The sequence below is a fragment of the Falco peregrinus genome, chromosome 2, assembly GCF_023634155.1.
Source record: "Falco peregrinus isolate bFalPer1 chromosome 2, bFalPer1.pri, whole genome shotgun sequence".
Taxonomy (NCBI): Eukaryota; Metazoa; Chordata; class Aves; order Falconiformes; family Falconidae; genus Falco; species Falco peregrinus.
In genome coordinates this window covers 95,230,128-95,247,566 of record NC_073722.1, presented here as the reverse complement: position 1 = coordinate 95,247,566, position 17,439 = coordinate 95,230,128, and the positions used below count along the sequence as shown (strand labels likewise).

Genomic DNA, 17,439 nt, shown 5'->3' with positions numbered 1-17,439 from the left:
GAACGGGTAAAATGTGGGTTTCTGCTTGCTGTGGACATGCAGCCAGGGAGATGCTGGAGCACATGCTTCAGGGCTGGCTGTGGGACACGGAAACCACTTGGGTCTGTTTTGCGTGGGCTCCCAGCGCTGCCCATGGGGTGGGTGGGGGTGCCCCGGCCGCCCCCTTGGTGACAGTCACAATGGAGACCCCATCCATGCTGCGGTGGGACCTGGCAACGGGGCCAGTGCCTGTTCCACAGAGCCTGGGGCAGGGAGCAGGGCTGGCTCCCTGCCAGGCTCTCCTCTCTCCTGCACTTCCCGTGGGAGGCAGGGGGCTGCTCTTTGGGAATATCTGACTGCCACCGTGGTCCCATCCCCTGGCTGGAGAGGAACCGCAGCACCCTGCGGTGGGGTGAGCAGCGCTGGGGGCAAGAGGGGAGCCCGGGGGGCTGCAGCAGGGCTGGGGGGGACCAGCGGTGGGGGTGAGGGCTGCGTGGTCAGCCCCAGCGCCTTCCCTGCCTGCGGCGGGACAGGGGCTGAATCCAGGCGATATCCCCCACTTACGCTCCCCGGGGGCTCTGCCCGCCGGCATGGGGGGCCTTGGCCTCGCCGGGATTTCTGTGGAAACCCAGGTACTGGACAGGGTGGAACAGCTCAAACCATCTGTTCTTCCCCTACTTATAAACTCAACAGGAGGAGTGTGTTTTGCGATGACATCACTACGGATGCTCTCCTTTTATTCATCGCGCAGCCGTCTGTGATGGTTTCCTCATGTGCCAAACACGCGAGCGGGTGCTGAGGGACGGGCAGGGGGACACAAACACCCCCTTAACCAGCGTTTCATTTCTCCCCTTGGGAAGCAGGTCTGTCCCCGCAGAGGCTCCATCATCCCCTTCCCGAGGCGTCTGCAGAGCAACCAGCAGAGTTAGCTGGAAGAAACGATGGACTCCAAGGTATAAAGTGAAGCACAAACCCAAGGTGAACTTCTCTGCAGGTGCAGGTCTGCCACGGGGACCTCCCCTGCAGAAATAAACGTGGCGGTGCGGTCAGCTGGGCAGGCGGTGGGGAGCCAGGCTTGCTTTGGCCAGCAGTGTTTGGGTGGTGGGGGGACTAATTCTGTAGCCCTCCTGTGCTGGGCACGAAGCTGTGAGGCGGCTCGGCAGCTCTCATGGAGTTGGTTTGGATGACTCAGTGTTTTGGGTGGTCAGGCATATTGTGACGTCATGAATACTGGGTGGCAGCGAAGAGCTGAAGGTGGTGACAAACGGCTGGAGGTGGTGGTGCCATCCACCCGCTCCCCAGTGTCCAGCTCTGCTGTCTACCGCTGCTGGTCGTGTTTGCTCAAGTGACCAAGCTCTCCCTCCCTGTGGCAGTGGGGAGAGCCCTCTCTGGAGCAGAAGGTTTTGGACGTGCCCGCGATGGAGAAAAAAAAGGTGTCTGAAGCCGAGTTCAGGAGACTGCAGAGAGAGTTTCAGAGAGCAGCGGAGAAGAGGAAATCTTACGGTGCCAACGTGAGGCAGCAAATGCAGGCTCAGGAGTGAGTGCAGCTTTGTGTTTGGAAAGTTCCTCCATGCCGAGATCTGGGGACCCCGGTGCTGAAGTGAGGAGGGGTGAGGACTTGCTCCGGTATTGCAGGTGGGATGTGCTAAAGGTCATTTGTCGTTGTGTTTTTACAGAAAAGAAATAGCGTCGCTGACTCAAGAACGCAAAGAGGTGTTATTAACGCCGAGCCAGATCCCATCCCCAAGAAATAGGATGCGGGATGAGAGGAATTGTACGGGGCTCCAAGGCCTTTTGCAGACCAAATATCAGTGTGATTCCCTGATTAAAGACAGAAAAGCCCTGTTAGCGGAGCTGGACAAGGAGGTAAGAGCATCTGGAGCGTTCCCTGGCTGAGCACGGTAGAGCAGTGCAGAGTCACAGAGTCAACCCTATGTAAAACGCACTTGGTTCAGGCTTTGGAATATAATGCTGCCTCCTGGCAAAAACCACAAGACAATGCCAAGCGGGCAGAGCCAGGCTCCCATTCAAGTCAGCACTGGCTGGAAACGTAAGGTCTGACTCTCAACCACCTTCTTGTCCCACGGGTCTCTGCAGCTGCTCTTTGACGGCACGCGCCTGCCTGGGGTCACACAACATCCCTCTGCTTGTCCCTTGAGGGTTTTTTTTTTTCCTCATGTAAAAAAAAAAAAGACAAAACTGGAACAGTCAGTTGTGCTGCCTGAGACATGGGAAATAGAGGAGCAGCAACATCTAAGGGATGTCCCATCACTTCTCCTGAGGACAGTCTGGTTGGGTTTGGTCAGTGGTGGGGTGGCATGCCCAGGGCAACCCAGGGCTACAGAAGTGACAGGTCCCTGCAGCTTTCTGCTCTGGACAAGCCACCCATGACGGAAGCCAGGGAACATGCTCAGGTGGTTTGCAGGTGCTAGATGTGCTGTAGAGTTTTCCGCAACAGGGTTAGCTTTCAATCAGGGATCTCTTGGCTGAGTCATACCTCTCCCACCTGCCCCCGGCTTCGTTGTTCTCCAACTACTTCGCTCTTCTCATGGATTTATTTCCTCTGGCAGCTGCCCACTTCTGACAAAAGTTTTCCTCCACTCATTCCCAGGGAGTGCTGCGCAGACCCCTGTCTGGCCAGCACTCTACCCCTACCAAAAAGCCACCCTCCTTGCCTCTTCTGCTCGGCACAGAGTGCTGCTGTGCCGCCTTCAGCACCTGCTGAATTTCCCTCCAGAGGCAGCTGCGTTTCCTTTGCCACACGAAAATAAACCCATTCCTAGTTACAGCGTATGTTTCTTGAGTGTGCAGGGTGGGATCCCTTGGGATTAAAGCTGCCGCTGTAACTGTGAGCTCCTTAATGACATGGTTGCTGTAGTTCAGGTCAACAGGGTATTTTCTTTGGCTAAGTGTCCTGCCAAGAGTCCAGAACGTAGGGGTGGAGATTATACTGACTTTTTTTTTCTGTCTTTCTTTTTTCTAACCTGTACGTGCAGATACTAGAGCTGGAAAAAAAGATGGCGAGGCAAAACCGGGCGGCAGTGAAGGCGAAGCAAGCAAACAGTAGCAAACAGCTGCAAAAGCAGATTGAGACACTGGAGCTGCATCTAAACAACGTAAGCAAACATTTTGCAGACCTCCGGAGACCATGTGTGGGGCCACACTGGGGCCTGTGTGCAACCCCCTTTTTGGCCAGGACCAAGTGTAATGCTGCAGATGCATTTGGTTGAGACAAACTGCATAAAGGAGGAGCTGGCTCGTTCCTCTGGCCTGCTTGCTCCCAGAGTATCTCAAAGGCTCCTTCAAGCTTGGTGAGCCAAATGCAGCACTTGGGCCATGCCAAGAAGCCTGAGGGTCTGCACCTGTTTAGTGATAAACCTGAGCTGCCTGCAGCCACCTTGCCTTGGACACCACCAGCTCCTGGTCTGTGCCATGATCAGCCTAGCCTGCTGTTACCTCCCCTGTCTTGGGGAGGGGGATAGTACAGGAGCAACTTCAGAGAAGAGATTTGTCCCAGCTGTGGTCAAGGTCTTTCAGCAGAAACCTGACGCCCCCAAGTCCCGCACCAGCTTCAAACCTTTTGCTTGCCTCTCCCCAGGTCACCGTCCATTTCCATACCATCCTGTCCAGAAACAAAGAGCTCCGAGAAGAGATTGAAAAGCTGCAAATCCAGAAAGCTCTTTTGGGCAAGCTCTCCTTGAAGCTCCATAAGAAGCTGGCTCAGCAGAGGAGAAGGATGAACACTGCCGCTGAGCAGTGCACACAAGGCTACAAGCAGCGGTACGTGGCCTTGTGAACCCTCTGTGGCAAACTTGGCGCTGGTGGGCAATGCCAGCGACGGGTGTCGATGTAAAGAGAGGCCATCTGCAACTTCAGAGAGAGGATGCACCCGCTGTTGTCTAGAGCTGGGTGCTAAGGCTTTGGTGCTTGGTCAGTGCAGGGAGACCGGTACCTCCAGGGGGGTTTACTCCGCCTATGCCAGATGTTTCTCAGGATGTGGTGAACTGCCCTATGGAGCAGCCTCTTTCCCCCCGAGTCCCATCTCAGCCTGCATGGGAGGGTGCAGCAGACCTGGAGCAGAGACCAGCCAGCTCCAGGCAAAGTGAGCTTGGCTGCCACAGCTGGGTGCTGTGTCCAAGTACAAACCCCCAGCCAGAGCTGTGTTAGCTGCTGCTGGCCTCGGGCTAACGCAGCTGCATCTGCATGGGAGCCGGCCAGCGTGCACAGCATCACGGGGGTTTTGCTCGGCCAGGCACAGAGATGCATGGGAATGGGCAGGACTACAAATCCTTATACCTTCCCGTGGTGTAACCTGCTGCTCTCTGTGCTCAGGATGGGGGCTCTGGCAAGGATTGCAGCCTTGAACAAAAGACACATAGAAGACACAGTCCAGCGCAATGTTGAGCTGCAGGAGCGGAAGCGTGCCCTAGAAAAGGAGAACAAACTAAAAAACTTCATGCTGACCAAGTGCAGAGATCGCTCGGAATTGGAGGAAGTGGCCAAAAAGAGAAAAGGTACCAGATGAGAGAGAATACCTGCAACTGGTAGCACAAGCCAGGAGTTGGCAGAGTTGCCCAAGGGGGTTGCGTATAGAAGCTTATGGCTCTGCACCCCAAAGGCGGGACCTCTCCCCATAGCTCTGCACCCCAAAGGCGGGACCTGTCCCCTGCCTGCAGGCTCCTTCACCCAGCCTTCAGCCTACAAGTGGAAAGGATGAAGAGTGATAACCAAGTGAAAGCACCCAGCATCATGTGTCTTGGGGTGCCCTTGGGGCAGAGGGAGGGGTGGGGAGGCAGGGAGCTGCCCCTATGGCTCCTTTTGTCCTCTTGGGGAAGGATCCCACCGTGTTTGCCCCGTTCCCATGAGGCCAGGGAGCTCCCTGCTTAGTTTTGGGTGAAATAAAGACACTCTCTGCCCCTCTGGCCCCAGGCCCCACGCCAAACCTCAGGGCACCTGCAGGGAAAGGCTCTGCAAAGGGAGCCCTGCAGGGACACGCACAGCCAGGCCTCTTTTTCCATCTCTCCCTCAGCCCTGAAGGCAGCCCAGTGGGCCAAGCAGAGCCAAATGGAGAGCTTCGAGAGCCAGGAGGTGGCTTACAGGCGCCTGCTGGAGCTGGCAGAGGACGGGAACTTTGACCGCCTGGTGGATAACTTCATCGAAAAGGAGGGGAAGAACTTTGCCTCCTTCATCTACATCACTGAGCTGAAGAACGAGATGGAGAAGATGAAGCAGAGGATCAAGGATGTCCAGGTCTCTTCCAAGCTCTTCATGTCTGCCCTTTCTCAGCTGGTGCTTTGGGGCTGGCGTGGGTTTTTTTTCCTCTCCCATGTGTCCGGCCTCGCTGCTCACAGCGGAGCCCAGCTCACAGCCTGCCACACGGGTGGGATTAGGGGAATGCAAAGCGGTAGCCCAAAATAGAACTCCCACAGACAGAAGGCTGTGTTCTCAGAGCTAAAAGTGTCTCTGCTGCCACCGTGTACCCAGCAGTATGCAGGAGGGCCAAGAGCTGCCTCGGCCTTGAGTGGGGCTGGCTGGAGTGAGAAGGGGGGTCATGACTTGTCCTCCTGCCCTGGGGACAGTGGTCCCCAGAGGGGTCACAGTGGGATATCCCTGCTCCCAGGGTGGAGGGATGGTCCCCAGCCTCTCTTGGGCACATCTGTTGAGCATTCAGCCAGTATGCCCTCCATGTGCTTGTGTTTACACAGAACGAAATTACAACCCTTATGATGGACCGGGAGGACGCAGAGACGAGCAACTTCCATGTCCTGCAGGAGCTGGAGGTATGGCAGCCGGGATTTCCCTCTGCCAGGGCAGCAGAAGCCTGTGTGTCCCGGCATGTGTCCTAGCGAGTGTGGTCCCGTCAACACCGCTCTGGGCAACGGCTGGAGAGGCATGGGCAGAAAAGGGCCCTGCATTGGCTTTGGCAGCCCTGTCTCCCAGTGCATGATGAGAGGGTGACTGCAGGGCTTCTGCCAGCCCTGGTTCTCTGGCACCTGGGGCCTGGGCTGTGGCATGGGGAGCTTGGGATCCCCTTCACAGAGCCTTTCCCCTGCAGGGATGGGAGCATCCCACAGCCCCTCCTGGGCCGCCTCCAGTGTCCGGACTGGACTTGGCCAGGACTTGGGGGTGGGGGGGCGCGAGCAGGGGGCTGTTGTGACACCTGGCAAAACCTTTGCGGATAGGAAAAACTAGCGGAAACCACGAGGGAAGCCAACTGGTGCGAAGAGAGATGCAAAGAGAGCAGCAGAGTCCTGGGCCAGATCAAATGTGGCGTGGAGGCCCTTTTGGAAGTAATCGGTGGCGATGCTACGAAGACAACGGAGCAGCTTGGAGAAAATGGGCAGATCACGGATGGGAATCTGACGCGGATTTTAGGTGGGTCAGGGCTGCCCGCCTTCGCTTGCCACATGGCCCAGACCTTGTCTGTCCACCCCCTGCTTGCCCCGTGTTTAGATTGAGCTGGTTTCCTGCCCCCACCCCGTCATGCACGGGTGTCCCTAATGGGAATTTGCGATGCCAAATCCCCAGGAAATTCAGGAGCCAACCGGGACGTAGAACCACCCCGGTGGACCCCCCAGGCCCCCATGTTGGCTCTGGGTGTGGGACCCAGCCTTGACCCCTCGCCCCTGGGGAGCCTGACGGCACTGCCTGGGGGGAATCCATGGGTCCTGTGCCCAGCAGACCGCCGGGGCCGCGTTTGGGCAGGGCCCGGTGGAGGGGCCCTGTGGGACAGCATTCCCTCCCACCCAGGTCTCGTGGAGAAGGAGACCAACGAGCTCCTGCTGATGGAGAGCGTCCTGCGCTACACGCGGGCTGAGGGCTCGCAGCCGGCCCAGCCCTTCGCCAGCCCGCTCCTGGGCACCACCAGCCTCCCGTGGGTGATGGATCGGGCCCGGCTCTGCCCGCCGCCCCCCGCCCTGGACAGCACCCCCGCCGACATCGCCGCCTGTGAGTGAGGTGGGAGGGAGGGGCTACGGCCAGGCAGACAGCCAATCCACAACCCCCTCATGGCCGCCTGGCCAATCCCCCCGCTGCCACCTCTCCTCCCCAGCCAATCCCCACCGGCCTGTCCCACCCCACCACATCTATAAGGCCTGTGCCGGCAGACACGGGTGTCCTTTTCTTGGGCAGGGGAGGTGCCGCTGGGCCACGGGCAGCTGCACCAGCTGGTCCTCCAGAGCTGCGAGAAGGAGCTGGGCCACGCTGCCGCTGCCGCCAAGAAGGGGAGCAAGAGCCTCAAGGACTGAGAGCCCGGCACGGAGGAATGAAATAAACAGTTCCGCTCCTCAGCTGCCCCTCTGCTTCTGCGCCCTGGACATCCTTCCATCTCCCAACACCTTCTGCGGGCTTTAAAAGCTTGCCGGCTGATATTTCGGCACGGCTTGGCCCACTGCTGACAGCAGCCATGGCCGGGGGTGGGAACAGCTGCTCTCCGGCGGGGGGGCCGTTGCCGTTGCTCAACGCCACGCGCTTCCCGCAGCTGGGCATCGCGGGAATGGTGCACTGGGGACATGGTGACCACAGTCCCGGTCCTGCACCATGCCTGCCCGAGGGGCTTGGTGAGGCCACGGGGGGATGCAGAGCGGGCTCGCGGGGCTTTGCCTGCTAAGCTGGGAGAAGCCGGCAGCTCTCTGCTGCCTGAAGGAAAGCTGAGCTCAGCGCTGGTCCTGGGCTGGTGGGACCAGGTGGCTGCTAGCCACCAGCCCTGCGTGAAACAGCCTGTTTGGGTCTGGGAGCTGGGCCACGCTGGGAACCGAGGAGGCAAGGGGAGGAGAGGGCACGCGAGGGTGATGTGCAGGGGCCGGGAGGCTGGGGCAGGGGGGTCTGGGAGGGCGCGGGGGCTCCCGCCGGGCACAGCCGCACTGCGCAGACACACTAGAAACTGGAGCTTTGGCCCTATTTCTGCTGAGGGTGAAGAGAAGCGAACCAGAGAGGAGGGATCTGCAGTATGAGACAGTCAGGGCCACCGAGACAGTGACAGCTTCATCCCTGGAGATGTGGGGGTTATCCCACGGAGCTGTTGATCATGCAGGAATGGGATGAAAATCCCTGGGAGCTTCCCCCAGCCCCGCCGGGAGCCTCAGGCTTCAGTGCCTTCCCAGCATCGCTCTGCCCTCGGTTGTGATTTTTCTTACCTAGTGCCACATTCTGCTTTCTGCCATGAAAATCATTTCCAAGTAAATGCATCCTCAGAGCCTGTCCGTCTGGCTGTGAATTAGCCTGGAACTGGATGGCTGGCTTGTTAGCTCATCAGAGTCTCTGGGATAACGGCAAAGCGCAACCTCAGGAGCGATGTGCTGGCTGGGGATTTTGCTCATCGCCTTGAACTGGCCGCACCCTGCAACCTGGGCCGCAGATGCCCTTTGCTCACCTTCAGCACCTCCTCTGTTCCCCTTCATCCCAGAGCTGAGTAAGCAACACCAGGTCTACAAAACACAGCCCTGCTGCAGCCTCCAGCGCTGTCTCGTGCTTCTGCCCTCCAGGGATCTCTGGGTTTGCCGAGTCCCTGGGAAGGAGCTGGCCACGCACTCCAGCTTATGAGGAAGGGATTATCACAGCTCTTGTGACTCAGCCCGTGGCTCCCGTGTGCTTCCCTGCACGGAAGGGAGAGAAGCAGGCAGGAATCCTCAGTTTGTCCCCTCTACCGGGCTGCCTGAAGAGTCTCTGTCCCCAGGGACATTCCCCAGGCCGGCAGTGCCAACCATTGGTGCTGTCCCGACGGCAGGCATCTTGAGGGTGTCTGGATGCTGAGGGCAATGGCAGTGAAGTGGTGATTGCAGCCTCTCCACAAGGAAGACAGGTAGGAAGGCCAGGGAGCCGGCTGTGGGGCCGGCAAGGAAGGGAAAGCAGCTCTGTGGCCCCAAAGTGCTGCTGGGGATGGTGAAGCCCTGGGTGCTGCTTTCCAGTTGGAGCAAAAGGCTTCCAAGTCCCAAATTACGGGCTGATTCAAACACCGCAAAGGGAAGCAAGAACGGGTAAAATGTGGGTTTCTGCTTGCTGTGGACATGCAGCCAGGGAGATGCTGGAGCACATGCTTCAGGGCTGGCTGTGGGACACGGAAACCACTTGGGTCTGTTTCGCGTGGGCTCCCAGCGCTGCCCATGGGGTGGGTGGGGGTGCCCCGGCCGCCCCCTTGGTGACAGTCACAATGGAGACCCCATCCATGCTGCGGTGGGACCTGGCAACGGGGCCAGTGCCTGTTCCACAGAGCCTGGGGCAGGGAGCAGGGCTGGCTCCCTGCCAGGCTCTCCTCTCTCCTGCACTTCCCGTGGGAGGCAGGGGGCTGCTCTTTGGGAATATCTGACTGCCACCGTGGTCCCATCCCCTGGCTGGAGAGGAACCGCAGCACCCTGCGGTGGGGTGAGCAGCGCTGGGGGCAAGAGGGGAGCCCGGGGGGCTGCAGCAGGGCTGGGGGGGGACCAGCGGTGGGGGTGAGGGCTGCGTGGTCAGCCCCAGCGCCTTCCCTGCCTGCGGCGGGACAGGGGCTGAATCCAGGCGATATCCCCCACTTACGCTCCCCGGGGGCTCTGCCCGCCGGCATGGGGGGCCTTGGCCTCGCCGGGATTTCTGTGGAAACCCAGGTACTGGACAGGGTGGAACAGCTCAAACCATCTGTTCTTCCCCTACTTATAAACTCAACAGGAGGAGTGTGTTTTGCGATGACATCACTACGGATGCTCTCCTTTTATTCATCGCGCAGCCGTCTGTGATGGTTTCCTCATGTGCCAAACACGCGAGCGGGTGCTGAGGGACGGGCAGGGGGACACAAACACCCCCTTAACCAGCGTTTCATTTCTCCCCTTGGGAAGCAGGTCTGTCCCCGCAGAGGCTCCATCATCCCCTTCCCGAGGCGTCTGCAGAGCAACCAGCAGAGTTAGCTGGAAGAAACGATGGACTCCAAGGTATAAAGTGAAGCACAAACCCAAGGTGAACTTCTCTGCAGGTGCAGGTCTGCCACGGGGACCTCCCCTGCAGAAATAAACGTGGCGGTGCGGTCAGCCGGGCAGGCGGTGGGGAGCCAGGCTTGCTTTGGCCAGCAGTGTTTGGGTGGTGGGGGGACTAATTCTGTAGCCCTCCTGTGCTGGGCACGAAGCTGTGAGGCGGCTCGGCAGCTCTCATGGAGTTGGTTTGGATGACTCAGTGTTTTGGGTGGTCAGGCATATTGTGACGTCATGAATACTGGGTGGCAGCGAAGAGCTGAAGGTGGTGACAAACGGCTGGAGGTGGTGGTGCCATCCACCCGCTCCCCAGTGTCCAGCTCTGCTGTCTACCGCTGCTGGTCGTGTTTGCTCAAGTGACCAAGCTCTCCCTCCCTGTGGCAGTGGGGAGAGCCCTCTCTGGAGCAGAAGGTTTTGGACGTGCCCGCGATGGAGAAAAAAAAGGTGTCTGAAGCCGAGTTCAGGAGACTGCAGAGAGAGTTTCAGAGAGCAGCGGAGAAGAGGAAATCTTACGGTGCCAACGTGAGGCAGCAAATGCAGGCTCAGGAGTGAGTGCAGCTTTGTGTTTGGAAAGTTCCTCCATGCCGAGATCTGGGGACCCCGGTGCTGAAGTGAGGAGGGGTGAGGACTTGCTCCGGTATTGCAGGTGGGATGTGCTAAAGGTCATTTGTCGTTGTGTTTTTACAGAAAAGAAATAGCGTCGCTGACTCAAGAACGCAAAGAGGTGTTATTAACGCCGAGCCAGATCCCATCCCCAAGAAATAGGATGCGGGATGAGAGGAATTGTACGGGGCTCCAAGGCCTTTTGCAGACCAAATATCAGTGTGATTCCCTGATTAAAGACAGAAAAGCCCTGTTAGCGGAGCTGGACAAGGAGGTAAGAGCATCTGGAGCGTTCCCTGGCTGAGCACGGTAGAGCAGTGCAGAGTCACAGAGTCAACCCTATGTAAAACGCACTTGGTTCAGGCTTTGGAATATAATGCTGCCTCCTGGCAAAAACCACAAGACAATGCCAAGCGGGCAGAGCCAGGCTCCCATTCAAGTCAGCACTGGCTGGAAACGTAAGGTCTGACTCTCAACCACCTTCTTGTCCCACGGGTCTCTGCAGCTGCTCTTTGACGGCACGCGCCTGCCTGGGGTCACACAACATCCCTCTGCTTGTCCCTTGAGGGTTTTTTTTTTTCCTCATGTAAAAAAAAAAAAGACAAAACTGGAACAGTCAGTTGTGCTGCCTGAGACATGGGAAATAGAGGAGCAGCAACATCTAAGGGATGTCCCATCACTTCTCCTGAGGACAGTCTGGTTGGGTTTGGTCAGTGGTGGGGTGGCATGCCCAGGGCAACCCAGGGCTACAGAAGTGACAGGTCCCTGCAGCTTTCTGCTCTGGACAAGCCACCCATGACGGAAGCCAGGGAACATGCTCAGGTGGTTTGCAGGTGCTAGATGTGCTGTAGAGTTTTCCGCAACAGGGTTAGCTTTCAATCAGGGATCTCTTGGCTGAGTCATACCTCTCCCACCTGCCCCCGGCTTCGTTGTTCTCCAACTACTTCGCTCTTCTCATGGATTTATTTCCTCTGGCAGCTGCCCACTTCTGACAAAAGTTTTCCTCCACTCATTCCCAGGGAGTGCTGCGCAGACCCCTGTCTGGCCAGCACTCTACCCCTACCAAAAAGCCACCCTCCTTGCCTCTTCTGCTCGGCACAGAGTGCTGCTGTGCCGCCTTCAGCACCTGCTGAATTTCCCTCCAGAGGCAGCTGCGTTTCCTTTGCCACACGAAAATAAACCCATTCCTAGTTACAGCGTATGTTTCTTGAGTGTGCAGGGTGGGATCCCTTGGGATTAAAGCTGCCGCTGTAACTGTGAGCTCCTTAATGACATGGTTGCTGTAGTTCAGGTCAACAGGGTATTTTCTTTGGCTAAGTGTCCTGCCAAGAGTCCAGAACGTAGGGGTGGAGATTATACTGACTTTTTTTTTCTGTCTTTCTTTTTTCTAACCTGTACGTGCAGATACTAGAGCTGGAAAAAAAGATGGCGAGGCAAAACCGGGCGGCAGTGAAGGCGAAGCAAGCAAACAGTAGCAAACAGCTGCAAAAGCAGATTGAGACACTGGAGCTGCATCTAAACAACGTAAGCAAACATTTTGCAGACCTCCGGAGACCATGTGTGGGGCCACACTGGGGCCTGTGTGCAACCCCCTTTTTGGCCAGGACCAAGTGTAATGCTGCAGATGCATTTGGTTGAGACAAACTGCATAAAGGAGGAGCTGGCTCGTTCCTCTGGCCTGCTTGCTCCCAGAGTATCTCAAAGGCTCCTTCAAGCTTGGTGAGCCAAATGCAGCACTTGGGCCATGCCAAGAAGCCTGAGGGTCTGCACCTGTTTAGTGATAAACCTGAGCTGCCTGCAGCCACCTTGCCTTGGACACCACCAGCTCCTGGTCTGTGCCATGATCAGCCTAGCCTGCTGTTACCTCCCCTGTCTTGGGGAGGGGGATAGTACAGGAGCAACTTCAGAGAAGAGATTTGTCCCAGCTGTGGTCAAGGTCTTTCAGCAGAAACCTGACGCCCCCAAGTCCCGCACCAGCTTCAAACCTTTTGCTTGCCTCTCCCCAGGTCACCGTCCATTTCCATACCATCCTGTCCAGAAACAAAGAGCTCCGAGAAGAGATTGAAAAGCTGCAAATCCAGAAAGCTCTTTTGGGCAAGCTCTCCTTGAAGCTCCATAAGAAGCTGGCTCAGCAGAGGAGAAGGATGAACACTGCCGCTGAGCAGTGCACACAAGGCTACAAGCAGCGGTACGTGGCCTTGTGAACCCTCTGTGGCAAACTTGGCGCTGGTGGGCAATGCCAGCGACGGGTGTCGATGTAAAGAGAGGCCATCTGCAACTTCAGAGAGAGGATGCACCCGCTGTTGTCTAGAGCTGGGTGCTAAGGCTTTGGTGCTTGGTCAGTGCAGGGAGACCGGTACCTCCAGGGGGGTTTACTCCACCTATGCCAGATGTTTCTCAGGATGTGGTGAACTGCCCTATGGAGCAGCCTCTTTCCCCCCCGAGTCCCATCTCAGCCTGCATGGGAGGGTGCAGCAGACCTGGAGCAGAGACCAGCCAGCTCCAGGCAAAGTGAGCTTGGCTGCCACAGCTGGGTGCTGTGTCCGAGTACAAACCCCCAGCCAGAGCTGTGTTAGCTGCTGCTGGCCTCGGGCTAACGCAGCTGCATCTGCATGGGAGCCGGCCAGCGTGCACAGCATCACGGGGGTTTTGCTCGGCCAGGCACAGAGATGCATGGGAATGGGCAGGACTACAAATCCTTATACCTTCCCGTGGTGTAACCTGCTGCTCTCTGTGCTCAGGATGGGGGCTCTGGCAAGGATTGCAGCCTTGAACAAAAGACACATAGAAGACACAGTCCAGCGCAATGTTGAGCTGCAGGAGCGGAAGCGTGCCCTAGAAAAGGAGAACAAACTGAAAAACTTCATGCTGACCAAGTGCAGAGATCGCTCGGAACTGGAGGAAGTGGCCAAAAAGAGAAAAGGTACCAGATGAGAGAGAATACCTGCAACTGGTAGCACAAGCCAGGAGTTGGCAGAGTTGCCCAAGGGGGTTGCGTATAGAAGCTTATGGCTCTGCACCCCAAAGGCGGGACCTCTCCCCATAGCTCTGCACCCCAAAGGCGGGACCTGTCCCCTGCCTGCAGGCTCCTTCACCCAGCCTTCAGCCTACAAGTGGAAAGGATGAAGAGTGATAACCAAGTGAAAGCACCCAGCATCAAGTGTCTTGGGGTGCCCTTGGGGCAGAGGGAGGGGTGGGGAGGCAGGGAGCTGCCCCTATGGCTCCTTTTGTCCTCTTGGGGAAGGATCCCACCGTGTTTGCCCCGTTCCCATGAGGACAGGGAGCTCCCTGCTTAGTTTTGGGTGAAATAAAGACACTCTCTGCCCCTCTGGCCCCAGGCCCCACGCCAAACCTCAGGGCACCTGCAGGGAAAGGCTCTGCAAAGGGAGCCCTGCAGGGACACGCACAGCCAGGCCTCTTTTTCCATCTCTCCCTCAGCCCTGAAGGCAGCCCAGTGGGCCAAGCAGAGCCAAATGGAGAGCTTCGAGAGCCAGGAGGTGGCTTACAGGCGCCTGCTGGAGCTGGCAGAGGACGGGAACTTTGACCGCCTGGTGGATAACTTCATCGAAAAGGAGGGGAAGAACTTTGCCTCCTTCATCTACATCACTGAGCTGAAGAACGAGATGGAGAAGATGAAGCAGAGGATCAAGGATGTCCAGGTCTCTTCCAAGCTCTTCATGTCTGCCCTTTCTCAGCTGGTGCTTTGGGGCTGGCGTGGGTTTTTTTCCTCTCCCATGTGTCCGGCCTCGCTGCTCACAGCGGAGCCCAGCTCACAGGCTGCCACACGGGTGGGATTAGGGGAATGCAAAGCGGTAGCCCAAAATAGAACTCCCACAGACAGAAGGCTGTGTTCTCAGAGCTAAAAGTGTCTCTGCTGCCACCGTGTACCCAGCAGTATGCAGGAGGGCCAAGAGCTGCCTCGGCCTTGAGTGGGGCTGGCTGGAGTGAGAAGGGGGGTCATGACTTGTCCTCCTGCCCTGGGGACAGTGGTCCCCAGAGGGGTCAAGTGGGATGTCCCTGCTCCCAGGGTGGAGGGATGGTCCCCAGCCTCTCTTGGGCACATCTGGTGAGCATTCAGCCAGTATGCCCTCCATGTGCTTGTGTTTACACAGAACGAAATTACAACCCTTATGATGGACCGGGAGGACGCAGAGACGAGCAACTTCCATGTCCTGCAGGAGCTGGAGGTATGGCAGCCGGGATTTCCCTCTGCCAGGGCAGCAGAAGCCTGTGTGTCCTGGCATGTGTCCTAGCGAGTGTGGTCCCGTCAACACCGCTCTGGGCAACGGCTGGAGAGGCATGGGCAGAAAAGGGCCCTGCATTGGCTTTGGCAGCCCTGTCTCCCAGTGCATGATGAGAGGGTGACTGCAGGGCTTCTGCCAGCCCTGGTTCTCTGGCACCTGGGGCCTGGGCTGTGGCATGGGGAGCTTGGGATCCCCTTCACAGAGCCTTTCCCCTGCAGGGATGGGAGCATCCCACAGCCCCTCCTGGGCCGCCTCCAGTGTCCGGACTGGACTTGGCCAGGACTTGGGGGTGGGGGGGCGCGAGCAGGGGGCTGTTGTGACACCTGGCAAAACCTTTGCGGATAGGAAAAACTAGCGGAAACCACGAGGGAAGCCAACTGGTGCGAAGAGAGATGCAAAGAGAGCAGCAGAGTCCTGGGCCAGATCAAATGTGGCGTGGAGGCCCTTTTGGAAGTAATCGGTGGCGATGCTACGAAGACAACGGAGCAGCTTGGAGAAAATGGGCAGATCACGGATGGGAATCTGACGCGGATTTTAGGTGGGTCAGGGCTGCCCGCCTTCGCTTGCCACATGGCCCAGACCTTGTCTGTCCACCCCCTGCTTGCCCCGTGTTTAGATTGAGCTGGTTTCCTGCCCCCACCCCGTCATGCACGGGTGTCCCTAATGGGAATTTGCGATGCCAAATCCCCAGGAAATTCAGGAGCCAACCGGGACGTAGAACCACCCCGGTGGACCCCCCAGGCCCCCATGTTGGCTCTGGGTGTGGGACCCAGCCTTGACCCCTCGCCCCTGGGGAGCCTGACGGCACTGCCTGGGGGGAATCCATGGGTCCTGTGCCCAGCAGACCGCCGGGGCCGCGTTTGGGCAGGGCCCGGTGGAGGGGCCCTGTGGGACAGCATTCCCTCCCACCCAGGTCTCGTGGAGAAGGAGACCAACGAGCTCCTGCTGATGGAGAGCGTCCTGCGCTACACGCGGGCTGAGGGCTCGCAGCCGGCCCAGCCCTTCGCCAGCCCGCTCCTGGGCACCACCAGCCTCCCGTGGGTGATGGATCGGGCCCGGCTCTGCCCGCCGCCCCCCGCCCTGGACAGCACCCCCGCCGACATCGCCGCCTGTGAGTGAGGTGGGAGGGAGGGGCTACGGCCAGGCAGACAGCCAATCCACAACCCCCTCATGGCCGCCTGGCCAATCCCCCGCTGCCACCTCTCCTCCCCAGCCAATCCCCACCGGCCTGTCCCACCCCACCACATCTATAAGGCCTGTGCCGGCAGACACGGGTGTCCTTTTCTTGGGCAGGGGAGGTGCCGCTGGGCCACGGGCAGCTGCACCAGCTGGTCCTCCAGAGCTGCGAGAAGGAGCTGGGCCACGCTGCCGCTGCCGCCAAGAAGGGGAGCAAGAGCCTCAAGGAGTGAGAGCCCGGCACGGAGGAATGAAATAAACAGTTCCGCTCCTCAGCTGCCCCTCTGCTTCTGCGCCCTGGACATCCTTCCATCTCCCAACACCTTCTGCGGGCTTTAAAAGCTTGCCGGCTGATATTTCGGCACGGCTTGGCCCACTGCTGACAGCAGCCATGGCCGGGGGTGGGAACAGCTGCTCTCCGGCGGGGGGGCCGTTGCCGTTGCTCAACGCCACGCGCTTCCCGCAGCTGGGCATCGCGGGAATGGTGCACTGGGGACATGGTGACCACAGTCCCGGTCCTGCACCATGCCTGCCCGAGGGGCTTGGTGAGGCCACGGGGGGATGCAGAGCGGGCTCGCGGGGCTTTGCCTGCTAAGCTGGGAGAAGCCGGCAGCTCTCTGCTGCCTGAAGGAAAGCTGAGCTCAGCGCTGGTCCTGGGCTGGTGGGACCAGGTGGCTGCTAGCCACCAGCCCTGCGTGAAACAGCCTGTTTGGGTCTGGGAGCTGGGCCACGCTGGGAACCGAGGAGGCAAGGGGAGGAGAGGGCACGCGAGGGTGATGTGCAGGGGCCGGGAGGCTGGGGCAGGGGGGTCTGGGAGGGCGCGGGGGCTCCCGCCGGGCACAGCCGCACTGCGCAGACACACTAGAAACTGGAGCTTTGGCCCTATTTCTGCTGAGGGTGAAGAGAAGCGAACCAGAGAGGAGGGATCTGCAGTATGAGACAGTCAGGGCCACCGAGACAGTGACAGCTTCATCCCTGGAGAGGTGGGGGTTATCCCACGGAGCTGTTGATCATGCAGGAATGGGATGAAAATCCCTGGGAGCTTCCCCCAGCCCCGCCGGGAGCCTCAGGCTTCAGTGCCTTCCCAGCATCGCTCTGCCCTCGGTTGTGATTTTTCTTACCTAGTGCCACATTCTGCTTTCTGCCATGAAAATCATTTCCAAGTAAATGCATCCTCAGAGCCTGTCCGTCTGGCTGTGAATTAGCCTGGAACTGGATGGCTGGCTTGTTAGCTCATCAGAGTCTCTGGGATAACGGCAAAGCGCAACCTCAGGAGCGATGTGCTGGCTGGGGATTTTGCTCATCGCCTTGAACTGGCCGCACCCTGCAACCTGGGCCGCAGATGCCCTTTGCTCACCTTCAGCACCTCCTCTGTTCCCCTTCATCCCAGAGCTGAGTAAGCAACACCAGGTCTACAAAACACAGCCCTGCTGCAGCCTCCAGCGCTGTCTCGTGCTTCTGCCCTCCAGGGATCTCTGGGTTTGCCGAGTCCCTGGGAA

At 58.6% G+C, this 17,439-nt stretch overlaps 2 protein-coding genes across 4 annotated transcripts; both read left to right on the top strand.

Annotated features, from left to right (window-relative positions):
* The first annotated feature begins 484 nt into the window (after positions 1–484).
* On the top strand, positions 485–7,274 carry LOC129783751 (coiled-coil domain-containing protein 63-like). Of its 2 annotated transcripts, XM_055794787.1 has the most exons (11): positions 803–932; positions 1,353–1,516; positions 1,656–1,845; positions 2,976–3,095; positions 3,578–3,759; positions 4,312–4,493; positions 5,009–5,229; positions 5,685–5,759; positions 6,162–6,354; positions 6,730–6,927; positions 7,111–7,271. In XM_055794787.1, the coding sequence occupies exons 1-11, from the start codon at positions 921–923 to the stop codon at positions 7,224–7,226; spliced, it is 1,653 nt and encodes a 550-aa protein (XP_055650762.1). In that variant the 5' UTR covers positions 803–920; the 3' UTR covers positions 7,227–7,271. The 2 variants fall into 2 exon arrangements, with proteins under 2 accessions (XP_055650761.1, XP_055650762.1); XM_055794786.1 differs by lacking the exon at positions 1,353–1,516 and having other exon boundaries at positions 485–932; positions 7,111–7,274.
* Positions 7,275–9,434: 2,160 nt separating this feature from the next.
* Positions 9,435–16,215, top strand: LOC129783750 (coiled-coil domain-containing protein 63-like). Of its 2 annotated transcripts, XM_055794785.1 has the most exons (11): positions 9,746–9,881; positions 10,302–10,465; positions 10,605–10,794; positions 11,925–12,044; positions 12,527–12,708; positions 13,262–13,443; positions 13,959–14,179; positions 14,633–14,707; positions 15,110–15,302; positions 15,678–15,875; positions 16,058–16,215. In XM_055794785.1, exons 1-11 carry the CDS (start codon positions 9,870–9,872, stop codon positions 16,171–16,173), a joined length of 1,653 nt encoding a protein of 550 aa, XP_055650760.1. In that variant the 5' UTR covers positions 9,746–9,869; the 3' UTR covers positions 16,174–16,215. The 2 variants fall into 2 exon arrangements, with proteins under 2 accessions (XP_055650759.1, XP_055650760.1); XM_055794784.1 differs by lacking the exon at positions 10,302–10,465 and having other exon boundaries at positions 9,435–9,881.
* The last annotated feature ends 1,224 nt before the right edge of the window (positions 16,216–17,439 follow it).